This window comes from Trichomycterus rosablanca, chromosome 12 (assembly GCF_030014385.1).
Source record: "Trichomycterus rosablanca isolate fTriRos1 chromosome 12, fTriRos1.hap1, whole genome shotgun sequence".
NCBI lineage: Eukaryota > Metazoa > Chordata > Actinopteri > Siluriformes > Trichomycteridae > Trichomycterus > Trichomycterus rosablanca.
This window is the reverse complement of record NC_085999.1, coordinates 4556320-4568904: the sequence shown is the minus strand read 5'-3', so window position 1 is coordinate 4568904 and position 12585 is coordinate 4556320. Positions and strand designations below refer to the sequence as shown.

The 12585-nt window shown below is 39.1% G+C and overlaps 1 protein-coding gene across 1 annotated transcript in view; it reads right to left on the bottom strand.

Moving 5' to 3' along the window:
- Window positions 1–3134: 3134 nt before the first annotated feature.
- The window catches only part of abcb6b (ATP-binding cassette, sub-family B (MDR/TAP), member 6b), a 41352-nt gene continuing 31901 nt past the window's right edge, over window positions 3135–12585 (bottom strand). The window contains exons 14-18 of the mRNA XM_063006325.1: window positions 9508–9682; window positions 8938–9050; window positions 8760–8854; window positions 5640–5708; window positions 3135–3255 (exon numbers count right to left, since the gene is read on the bottom strand). Of these exons, the coding sequence (XP_062862395.1) occupies window positions 3135–3255; window positions 5640–5708; window positions 8760–8854; window positions 8938–9050; window positions 9508–9682 (573 nt within the window). The remainder of the gene's footprint in view (window positions 3256–5639; window positions 5709–8759; window positions 8855–8937; window positions 9051–9507; window positions 9683–12585) is intronic.

The window sequence follows — 12585 nt, the reverse complement described above, 5'->3', positions numbered from 1 at the left end:
TCTGAAAGCTCCACATGTATGTGTTCATCTGGATTTTCCTCACTGTTTCACTTTTAAACTTGTGTTACAGCTCGAGGTTCTGAGAAATTGTAATAATCAGCTTTTTATTTCAGTGTTTTTATATTATATTTGTGTTATTTTCAGTGTATAAGTGTCAAAAACAACAGAATTATTTTACATTAGCCTAAAATACATGCAGTTCCACAGGATCATGGAACACATTAACAGGTTTCCCCAAACATCCTTATGGGAAAAAATACCTTGAAACTCAAAGCAATGCCAGTCCCAGAACCAATTGACGTTGAGTTTCAAGGTACCACTGTACTACAAGCATCAGTACACACATCTGAGCTACTGTACCCGTTAAATTCTGACATATTAATTGCATGGAAAGCAAGTGAGATGCTTTAAGCCAAATTCGAAACATACAGTTCCTGATAAACCCTTTACTTGTTCTATATAATAGAAAAATGTTGTGAGATTTGAGTCGTACACCTCTCTTTCTCTCAGTAAACCATGTTCAGCGCATGTTAGCTACACACAGTTTACTAGAACTGACTTTAATATAGTCTGTGTTTGTAAAGATCATAAATGTGTTCATTCTGTAAATGTCATGTTCTGCTAAACAGAAGAATTGTGATGTCATTGTTTCTGTTGGTTGTTAAATCAGTGTGTTCTTATGTAAATACTCAAAATAAATTAACTTTTGTATATAACATGTTTATTTGTATATAACATGAGTGTTTTATGAACAATCAATGCAAAATTGGTGCAAAATGCAGTTACATCAGCAGCAGCATGTTCCTCTAAAATCTTACAAATAGAGTAAACAAAAGAATGTAGTCATGAAACAATGAATTCTTCACTTCTTTGGTATTTAAAAACAATAAAGTTCTGTAGCTTCTGTAGAACATCATATGGATAAAAGTATGTGGACACTTGAGCATAAGCCTGTGAGCATAAGCTTCCTCTGAAAGGCTTTCCAGATGATACTGGAGTGTGTTCGTTTAGTCACAAGAAGATTTGTGAATTGAGTAACAATTATAATTCACCCAAAAGGTGTTTAACTCAATAACTAGAAGCAGCGTCCAGAAACTTTTGGCCATACAATATACTTAAACTACTGTTCACATATCACAAACAAATTCAGATTAACAAGTTGGCTGACTTACAGCTATTTAAAAAAATAGATAAAATAGATCTTAGAAATTGTAAACATCTAGACACATGATGTATAGTGGCGGCATAGTGGTAAAATGGGTTGCGCTGTCGCCTCATAGCAAAAAGGGCCTGAGTTTGATTCTCCGGCTGGCCGAGAATCTGTGTGGAGTTTGCATGTTCACCCCTTGTCAAAGTGGGTTTCCTTCCACAAGTCCAAAGACATGCAGTCAGCTATTAAAAATTGTAAGTGTGTGTGCGCTTGTGATGGACTGGAGGGGTGTTTCCTGCCTTTATGTCAATAAATCAGCCCCACCGCCACCCTGAATGAATGAATGAATGAATAAAACACAAACAGCCAGTCAATTTTATCTTTCTGAGCTTGGTTTTCAAACACATAATCTCATTAATGCCAGAAACATAATTAACACAGGAGAATGTGTTAACCCTCAAACATAAGCTGCTTGTGCTGGTGTTTAAAGCTCAGACTCATGAGGTTTGGATTATTGGGCAAACACGTATTCCATTGCACCACTTTAGAGCTTATTCAACCTATTTCTTGACATTTGTTGCAAACTTTAAGGTTATTATTGGCAGATGTGTTTGTGCTCCAAAGCATTTATAGCTGAGAGTTTATATCTCAGCTGTTGTTTTGTGCATTATGCTTTTTAAATGGTTAAATCAGTGGTAAAATCTGGTTAAGTGAACTCAAGTTGCATATTGATCTTGGTTTGCTGAACACATATCATGGCACTTTTTTGTAATAAGGCTGTTTTGTGTTGACTGACTGGTATAAAGCTCAGGGAGCTGAAGCAGCTGGGATCAACCTGCACTTTTAAAAGATCATTTCCTGTGCCTGCTTTACTCATGTAAATCAAATTTGATTTCCCAACAAGCTCCATTTCTTAATCGAGTTGGGACATTTTGTAAAATGCCATAAAAAGAAGAATCTGTGATTTGGTCATTCGATCAAACCATTTCCAATGTTTTCACTGAACAACTTCATTGTATTTTTAAATTTAAAGAAATGTATTATTTACTGCCTGCAACACATTCAAAAAGTTGGGACAGAGATATGTTCACACATATGCAAGTCACCTTTCACTGAAAAAGCCTGGATGGTCCTTTTTGCATGGTTAACTTGACGTCCATTTTTCCCTTAAACTAAAATGTGAGCTAACGTATTGCCTTATATTGTGTTCTTTTGAACTTACTGCTAATTCTCTCACAAATACTGTCACAAAGTGGTTAGCGACAACCCAGCTTTGCTTGCAGTGAATAAACCTTTTATATCCAATAATACCATCACCTGTTGCCAATTCACCTGCTTACTGAGGAACGTTTTAAACTTTTCACTCTTATTTTGCCCTGTCCCATGTTTTTTGAGTGTATTGCAAGAACCAAAACCTAAATCTCTTAATATTTACAGTCATAACATTAAACGTCATTAAATTTCTTTGTACGTTTGTCAGGTAAATAAAGGTTTAAGAGAATGAACAAATCACAGATTGTTGGTTTTGCAGCATTATACAAAATATCCTAACTTTTCTAACATAAAGCTTTGATTTGTAAAATTACGTTTGCCAATATGTTGCAACAATTGTTAAGAAATTGGATGAATAATCTCAAACCTGTATAATAATCCCATAACAAGAATAAAATAAATGTTCTTAAAACATTTTGCTTTGTGCATGACAATACTGACTGCACTCTTTTGGTGAAAAAATAAAAGTGTGATCTAAAAATTTAGACGTCAAAGCACCCAACAGTACAAATATGCGATCGTCTAAGAATTAATAGACAGCATGTCATAACATTGTAAACCATAAAGTAACAGCTTGTCATGATATGTGCTAAACAGTACATGTTTATAAATGAGCTTCCTTTATTGTCCTTATTCCAGGCATGACCTGAGATCACCTAAACTACAGGACATATCAAGTCCTTCAAGTTCTTCAGTTTCACCTCGTCTGTGTTTAATCTTCAGCTTCTTGTTTCTGGGCGTCTGTATTCTCTTGTGGTTCTGGATCCTGCTGCTGTTGCTGTTTTTGCCACATGGCTGTGTACAGTCCCTGCATGGTCAGCAGCTCCTCATGTCTGCAACATCAACACGGAATCACAACATCATCTCCGCTTTAACAGAATACACATGGATCTGATCATACATGCTGCACATCACATGTGTGGCTCCCACATTTCTCCCTTATGCAGTCAATACACAAGTGCATCTTATTTACTTGTAATAATCTTACATCTTCATTGCACACTTCGTCTGATGCTGTACTGTCTATGTCATGGTTGTTTTGTTTATTCTATTTTTATGTACAGTGTTCCTTTTTCTATTATTTAATTAGATGTATACACCGACCAGGCATAACATTATGACCACTGACAGGTGAAGTGAATAATACTGATTATCTCTTCATCACGGCACCTGTTAGTGGGGGGGATATATTAGGCAGCAAGTGAACATTTTATCCTCAAAGTTGATGTTAGAAGCAGGAAAAATGGGCGAGCGTGAGGGTTTGAGCGAGTTTGACGAGGGCCAAATTGTGATGGCTAGACGACTGGGTCAGAGCATCTCCAAAACTGCAGCTATCTGTATCTATCAAAAGTGGTCCAAGAACAGAACAGTGGTAAACCGGCGACAGGGTCATGGGCGGCCAAGACTCATTGATGCCCGTGGGGAGTGAAGGCTGACCCGTGTGGTTCGATCCAACAGACGAGCTACTGTAGCTCAAATTGATGAAGTTAATGCTGGTTCTGATAGAAAGGTGCCAGAATACACAGCACAGTGCATCACAGTTTGTTGAGTATGGAGTTGCATAGCCATAGACCAGTCAGGGTGCCCGTGCTGACCCCTGCCCACCGCCGAAAGCGCAAACAATGGGCCCGTGAGCATCGGAACTGGACCATGGAGCAATGGAAGAAGGTGGCCTGGTCTGATGAATCACATTTTACCTTTACCTTAACAGCTAGGCTACAACTGTGCATGATCACACTCTAAAATAAGTCATTTAAATTAAAACGAACTTATCAGAAGTAAATTATCAGGATACATGTTATCCCTTAGTATTAACCTCAAAAACTTCTTCAAAGTGGATTAAAAGCAGAGGAGAGGCTTTCTATGATCTGCTGTTTCCTATATGTCCTAAAAATGATCTTACATTGCTATTACACCAAAGACGTTGTTTCTACTTTGAAGTAATATGAAGTTCAAAAGCTTGAAAGTTGAAAGCTTTGACAGTTTTTGATTTTCTATATCCTCTGGTTATTTTCTTTTGTACTTTCCGTGACTGTTGTTGATCACTGAGCACACAACTGTAACAGGGTTCAGACATGACATCTGGCTGAACGTTTCTAACATGCTGGAAAACACTGGTACCAATGATTGATCAGAGACTGGAGGAATTACGTTACATAATTTCTAACATAGCTGCAGATCAAGGCGAGGCTCGGTTACCTCCAAAAATGTGTCAGCAGTTAGAAGCTTAAAATTGTATTACGTGCAGACTACCTAAGGTCGAGCTCCAGCACCTCTTCTATTAGATCGGTTAAAAGCAAGAGCCAGCTAGGAGGGTCTAAGGTCAAATTTGATAAGGGTGCGATTTATTTTAGAGCTGAAACAAACAATGTATGGCTGGAGATGGAAGAAATGACTCTTAAAAACACACAGCAGTAAAAGCAGGGTGATACAGGCTCAATCTGGAGGTGTAATACTCTTGGACAGACTACTATAGGCTGTGTAGACTACTTTTTTTTAAAGAAGTGTCTTTTTGGAAGAGCTACCTGTTCCTTTTGGCCAAAGGACTGGACAAGGTGTTTTAATTATCTGCTCTTTCCTAAAAGCATTAACCCTTCACCTTTCCCTGCACTTCCTGTGTGTGTGTGATGGTAAATGAATGAGTGTGTATTCCGATATTCAGTCCCTGTGGCTTAAAAGCCTGTGTGTTTACATCGCATTGTCAGTCAGAGCTGAATGTGCAGAGTGTGGGGTTACATCCCTATAGCCTGTAGCTGTGCGAGTGTAAATGTATATGAGAATCTGTGCCAGTTGGAGGAGCGAATCATATATCAAAGAGCAGGAAAGGACAGAACTGTGTGTGGAGCGTTAGAACAGGAGTCAGTGAAAAACGCCATTAGCAAGAGAGGGTGAGCGTGTAGTGACTTTGGTGTTATCCATTGATCAGCAGCCTGTACCTCAGGGCTGTCAGAGCCTGTGCTCGTTCTCTTAGAGACAGGATACGGTCTCTGGATGTCCGAGCAGCCCACACCCCGCGTGATCTGGAACCCCGTCTCAAAACAGCCCCAACCAGGGGGAAACGCATACAAGTGTGTGGTCGTGTACACACACACTTTTCTTGATTCAGCCCAACTGAGCATGAAGTAAGCAGGGTCACATTTCTTTAAAGACAATTATAACTAAACAAACGGTCCTAACTAAACTTAACCGCAGTATCAGATCGTAAAAATTCACCAACCTTCCTCGCTCCACGATCTGGCCTTCATGCAGAACCAGGATCAGGTCTGATGCAATTATCGTGGACAACCTGCAAACAAACAAATAAATCTGTTTCTGATTGCAGTCATGAAGAAAAGCTTGCAGTGTCACAATGACTACATTTATATGCACAGTAATCTTATATGATCATTTAAATACTTATGTAAAAACACATTTTATCATTATAGATTGGGGTAAATCTGTTATTGCATTGCAATCAATGCTAAAATCAGACCTAAGCAGTTTGTTTACTTAAGAAGAGCACATCTCTTTTGTTATTCAAAAACCTGCATATGTGTAGCAACGTAACCAGGCCAATGTCAAAACTGCACATTCTGCAATCGTGTCATTGATTGTATCTACACATTCTGCAATCATGGAAGCTTCAATACATTCTTTACAAATTAAACAACTTGAATAGCATCACATATAATCAACTAAAGAGTTTTATATACATTTATAGCATTTTGCAGTTGCTTTTATCCAAAATGACTTACAATTGTGACTGAATGCAATGTAAGCAATTGAGGTTAAGGGCCTTGCTCATAAGCTCAACAGTGGCAACCTGGAGGTGGTGGGACTTGAACTGGCAACCTGCTGATTACTAGTCTTAACCACTGAGCTATCACTTCCATGAGAGTTGATTAATGCAACATCATCAAGGATTAAACGTTAATGTTTAGACAGTAGGTTAGAACAATTAAACAATTATATTACACAATTAAATTAAACCATAGTTCAATCAGCACTACTGCACTACTTAGCATATTGTTTGTTTATTAGGATTTTAACGTCATGCTTTACTGCCTTCGCTTACATCCACGGCAGAAACGGTAGTTACTCGTTAGACAAGACTCATCAGTTCACAAGGTTATATCGAACACAGTCATGGACAATTTTGTATCTCCAGTTCACGTCACTTGCACGTCTTTGGACTGTGGGAGGAAACCGGAGCACCTGAAGTAAACCCACAGAGGCACAGGGAGAACATATGCAAACTCCACATAGAAAGGACCCGGACCATCCCACCTGGGGATCGAACCCAGGACCTTCTTGCTGTGAGGTAACGGTGCCGCCCTTTTGTATATGAGAAATAAACAGTAATGCAGATCTAATACAAGAAGAATCCATGATGCACACTGTTTTCCATAGTGACAAACTGTAAAGGTCATTTAATAAGTGTTAAAAATATAATAATATAATATATTTTCTATTTCAATACAACATTTACAAACTTTGATACATCAGTACTACCTGCTAAAATGACCTACAGCCTTCAAAAGTTTATGCATAACTGCAGGTTAAGAAGAACTGGATATAAAAAGTTTTCTAGATGCCCAAACTAAGTCATCAGACAAAAGGAGAGTTCACTTCTGCATAAATTGAAGTCCATTCTCATGGAAACTCCATCAACTTTGCCCTTGGCGAACACAAAGAGGAACCAACGATGTGATCTCATTGTTCGGAGGAACACTCAGCTAAACACAGAGGTCCATAACGCTTGCACACGCATGTACAAACACGCACACGCCGCAGTGTCTTTTCATTCACACCCCGCCCTTCTGCAGGTCATCTTCTCCCACAGTCACTCTTCATCTTCAAACAAAAGCGCCGAGACTTCTTCACTGATTGCCACCCCCCGCAACCACCACACCAAAACAGATCAAAGTGGCACCAGAGTCTCAGAGGCTGGACGGGATCAAAGCATGTGTTTGCAATTTTCTAAAGGGGAAAAAGAAGTGAGAAAAAGGGGGACGAACACGTTGAGGATGAAAAAGGACAGAAGAGGCCGACGGAAAAGACAAAAAGAAATAGAAATACAGAAGAAACCAAAGAAAAGACGGGCAGGATGAGAAGCGGGCGAGTGCTTGAGAGAACAGAATCTGGATGAAGGAAGGCAGTAGGGGAATATGAGAAAGAGCAAGAACATGAAGTGGCATCAAATGTGCTCAAGCATTTAATCACATCCTTATCTGAACTAATACCTCAGTAATAACTAACACACACACAAAGAAAACACACCATAACTCCGAGTAAAAGCAAAGGTACCTCTGGTGATACCAGAAGTTAAAAATTCAGAAAAATGATCAATAATGTGCCACATGCTTTCATAAACTTTTTTTAAATATACCCAAATTCAAAATATTACATACTTGCAAGGACATGACTGGCTATGTCTGAGGGGGCGAGATAGCCAAAACAGCCAAGTCATTGAGAGGTGCACTTGTCACTCCCGGTTCCAAACCCAGAACAAAGGAGAGCTGTGTTTAAAAAGTACAACTGGGTTCAATCCCCAGGTAGGGAGGTCCCAGAAACGCTCCTTTCTGTGTGGAGTTTGCATGTTCTCACCGTGTCTGCATGGGTTTCCTCCGGGAGCTCTGGTTTCCTCCCACAGTCCAAATACGTGCAAGTGAGTTAAATTGAAGATACACAATTGTCCATGACTGTGTTTGACATTAAACTTGTGAACTGATGAACCTTGTGTAATGAGTAACTACCGTTTCTGTCATGAATGTAACCAAAGCGTAAAACATGACGTTAAAATCCTAATAAATAAATAAAAATATGTCTGTGATGCAGACCAGAATGATAAATAAATACGGGAGCAGCCAATAAACATAGCAATAATTTTAATTGTGCTTTGACTTGTACTTCATGTACCTGTATAGCCCTATTATTCAACTCTAACCAAACTTCTGTTCTCTCAGTCTCCTTTATTAGTCTGTTCGAACAGTCCTAAACATGATTAAATCACACACATCAGACAGAATTGTCACTTTGAGGGCACCAAGTTAAGGACAAATGGATTAATTTAATTAGGACCTGAGATCTTCTGCGGATGGCCACATTGAATTCTGTATAAATACATGATCTTATCTGAAGGATAAAGCCATGGATTTAGTGGAGCTGATGGAAAAAAAACGTCTCTCTCTTTTATGTCCTAGACCCCAGAGGGCTTGGGTGAGTGGGGTTACAGCAAGCCTTGATCACATTCAAATGCACCTTAACTAGAAGCACTTTGTTCTCTGTGCAGTATGACAATAGTATTATTAATCTTATGAACCTGAGCGGACATGGCAGAACAAGAGCTACTGATTACCTGTGGGCCACCACAATGGTTGTCCTGTTGGCGCACACCCTGGTGAGAGAGGCCTGGATGTTGCGCTCCGTCTGTGTGTCCAGAGCAGAAGTGGCCTAAAAGCAGTTAAATTAGTAATTAGGTGAAACAGCTTCATGTCACAGCTCTGATATTGATAATCTCATTGGGCATTACTCACCTCATCCAGCAAGATGATTTGGGGGGCTTTTAGAATAGTTCGAGCAATAGCGACCCTCTGCTTCTCACCCCCACTTAGCTTGAGCCCCCTCTCGCCCACCTGAGTGTCATATCCTAACATAAAAATCACAAACACATTTTTAATGCATGCCTTTAATAATGCATCCAGACCTTTAGTTAACCTGCTTGCTAAGAGAGCTTGAGTGATTCAAAAACTATACACAATGTAAAACCAAAGGTCAGAATAACTAGGCATGCTACTTAATTCAGTTATATGTAGCTTAAAACATATAATGATATTTTAATTAGGGAAAGAATACAGACAGGTCCAAAGACGTTTTACTGTTTTCACAAGCATAACAAGCCTGGTTAACCAGACAGTAATACTAGATTATAGTAGTTAAAAGTTAAAATTAGTCCAATGTAGATGGCAAATAATTGACATAAACAAATGACAGATTTAACATGCTACTATTTTACACTTAGCTGAGAGCTGAAATGTTGAGGTTTGATGTTTTCTTAATTCATGTTAATAGAGACACTCTTATTTTGCAGCTATAAAGTAACACACCATCGTTAAAGGATAAGATCTTATGGTGGATGTCAGCAACCAGCGCCGCCTCCTCCACTTCCTGGTCAGTGGCACTGATGCGTCCATAGCGAATGTTGTCTCGGATAGTGTCGTTAAACAGGACAGTATCCTGAGGTACCACTCCAATATACGACCGGAGAGAGCTTTGTTTAACCTGCACACAAAAATCCACAAATAAAGGACTGATTATAGTGCAGGTCATTTGTTTAGCAGCATTAATCCAAACTATTTTTTATTCTGACTTAGAATCCAACACACATTATGTCTTAAGAAAATCCACAGAAGAACCAACACCAGGTACTGTGCCATTGTGCCACCATTGAAGTGTACTGACTTAGAGAAGATGCTTTAAAATAATGCATTGGTAGCTCTGCATTTATAATTCATTCACTTTTACTGAAGGCATCTTCATGGTCTGGCACCACCCACAATTCAATTAATTTATCTATCTACAATTGTCTACTACTTCAGTATTGTTGCAGCTCTCCCTTTGAGTGGGTGTCCTGCAGAGGTGACACCAAGAGCACAACCTGCACTGCTGAAGAATGTTAAAGTAAAAAAAATCCAATAAAAATAAAGAAAGTACAAATTCATCACAACTACAATGGTGGAGAGACTTTGCAGACATTAATAAAGGTAAAAAACATTGTTTCTGTAAATATCCCAGTTGGGCACAATCATTTCTGACAAATAAACACTAAAATCAGAAGCAAGCAAACAAGGTTCTTACAATCAATACTCATTCAGATTGTCCACTGTGATTATAGTTCAAGCCAACCAACAGGGTCCCATTATCCAGGATTTATCAGTCTAATTACTATCTAATCTCTAACACAAACCCCACATCTATTTATCTACACCTAAGGCAGGATTTATTCCATTTTCTATATTCCCTATTTGCTGCCTCAATTACCTTTTTATTTTTCCTTTAACTGTGTACTGAGCGTATGCACCAGCATCAATAAACATTGTGACCAGCCCCACAAACGCTAACAGAAAAGCGTATTTAGAAACACTCACATCACAGTCCAGAACAATTAAGCAAATATGTGCATACATTTAGACCTGAGTGACTCTGATGAAGGTCAAATTGTTATAGTCACGACTGGGTCAAAATAATCTCTAAAACTGCTAATGCTGCTCATGGTGAGTACCCACTGACATTAATTTGAGAACAGACAAACCAAGAATCAGAAACAGTGCATCAAACTCTTTGGTGTATGGGGATGTATTATCAAATGGCCAGTAAAAGTGTGCACAATGGATATGCTCGACTAACTGTAACTGGACATTGAGGCAGAAGGAGAAAGTTGTCTGGTCAGATAAATCAGTAAATCAAATAAATTAAGCCAAACAAGGTGACATAAAAATAATTTGGGTATTAGATAAACACAAACCAAACTTTACATTTTGACAATTGTGGTTTTGACTCCTATACATATAAATAAATAGGCAGATAGATAGATAGACAGACAGACAGACATATAGATAGATAGATAGATAGATAGATAGATAGATAGATAGATAGATACAGTGCCTTGCAAAAGTATTCAGCCCCCTTGAACTTTTCAACCTTTTGCCACATTTCAGGCTTCAAACATAACGATATGAAATTGTAATTTTTTGTGAAGAATCAACAACAAGTGGGACACAATCGTAAAGTGGAACGAAATTTATTGGATATTTTAAACTTTTTTTAGAAATAAAAAACTGAAAAGTGGGGCGTGCAATATTATTCAGCCCCCTTGCGTTAATACTTTGTAGCGCCACCTTTTGCTGCGATTACAGCTGCAAGTCGCTTGGGGTATGTCTCTATCAGTTTTGCACATCGAGAGACAGAAATGTTTGCCCATTCTTCCTTGCAAAACAGCTCGAGCTCAGTGAGGTTGGATGGAGAGCGTTTGTGAACAGCAGTTTTCAGCTCTTTCCACAGATTCTCGATGGGATTCAGGTCTGGACTTTGACTTGGCCATTCTAACACCTGGATACGTTTATTTGTGAACCATTCCATTGTAGATTTTGCTTTATGTTTTGGATCATTGTCTTGTTGGAAGATAAATCTCCGTCCCAGTCTCAGGTCTTTTGCAGACTGCAACAGGTTTTCTTCCAGAATGGTCCTGTATTTGGCTCCATCCATCTTCCCATCAATTTTAACCATCTTCCCTGTCCCTGCTGAAGAAAAGCAGGCCCAAACCATGATGCTGCCACCACCATGTTTGACAGTGGGGATGGTGTGTTCAGGGTGATGAGCTGTGTTGCTTTTACGCCAAACATAACGTTTTGCATTGTGGCCAAAAAGTTCGATTTTGGTTTCATCTGACCAGAGCACCTTCTTCCACATGTTTGGTGTGTCTCCCAGGTGGCTTTTTATGGATATCTTTGAGAAATGGCTTTCTTCTTGCCACTCTTCCATAAAGGCCAGATTTGTGCAGTGTACGACTGATTGTGTCCTATGGACAGAGTCTCCCACCTCAGCTGTAGATCTCTGCAGTTCATTCAGAGTGATCATGGGCCTCTTGGCTGCATCTCTGATCAGTCTTCTCCTTGTTTGAGCTGAAAGTTTAGAGGGACGGCCGGGTCTTGGTAGATTTGCAGTGGTCTGATACTCCTTCCATTTCAATATGATCGCTTGCACAGTGCTCCTTGAGATGTTTAAAGCTTGGGAAATCTTTTTGTATTCAAATCCGGCTTTAAACTTCTCCACAACAGTATCTCGGACCTGCCTGGTGTGTTCCTTGGTCTTCATGATGCTCTCTGCGCTTTAAACAGAACTCTGAGACTGTCACAGAGCAGGTGCATTTATACGGAGACTTGATTACACACAGGTGGATTCTATTTATCACCATCAGTCATTTAGGTCAACATTGGATCATTCAGAGATCCTCACTGAACTTCTGGAGTGAGTTTGCTGCACTGAAAGTAAAGGGGCTGAATAATATTGCACGCCCCACTTTTTAGTTTTTTATTTCTAAAAAAAGTTTAAAATATCCAATAAATTTCGTTCTACTTCACGATTGTGTCCCACTTGTTGTTGATTCTTCACAAAAAATAACAATT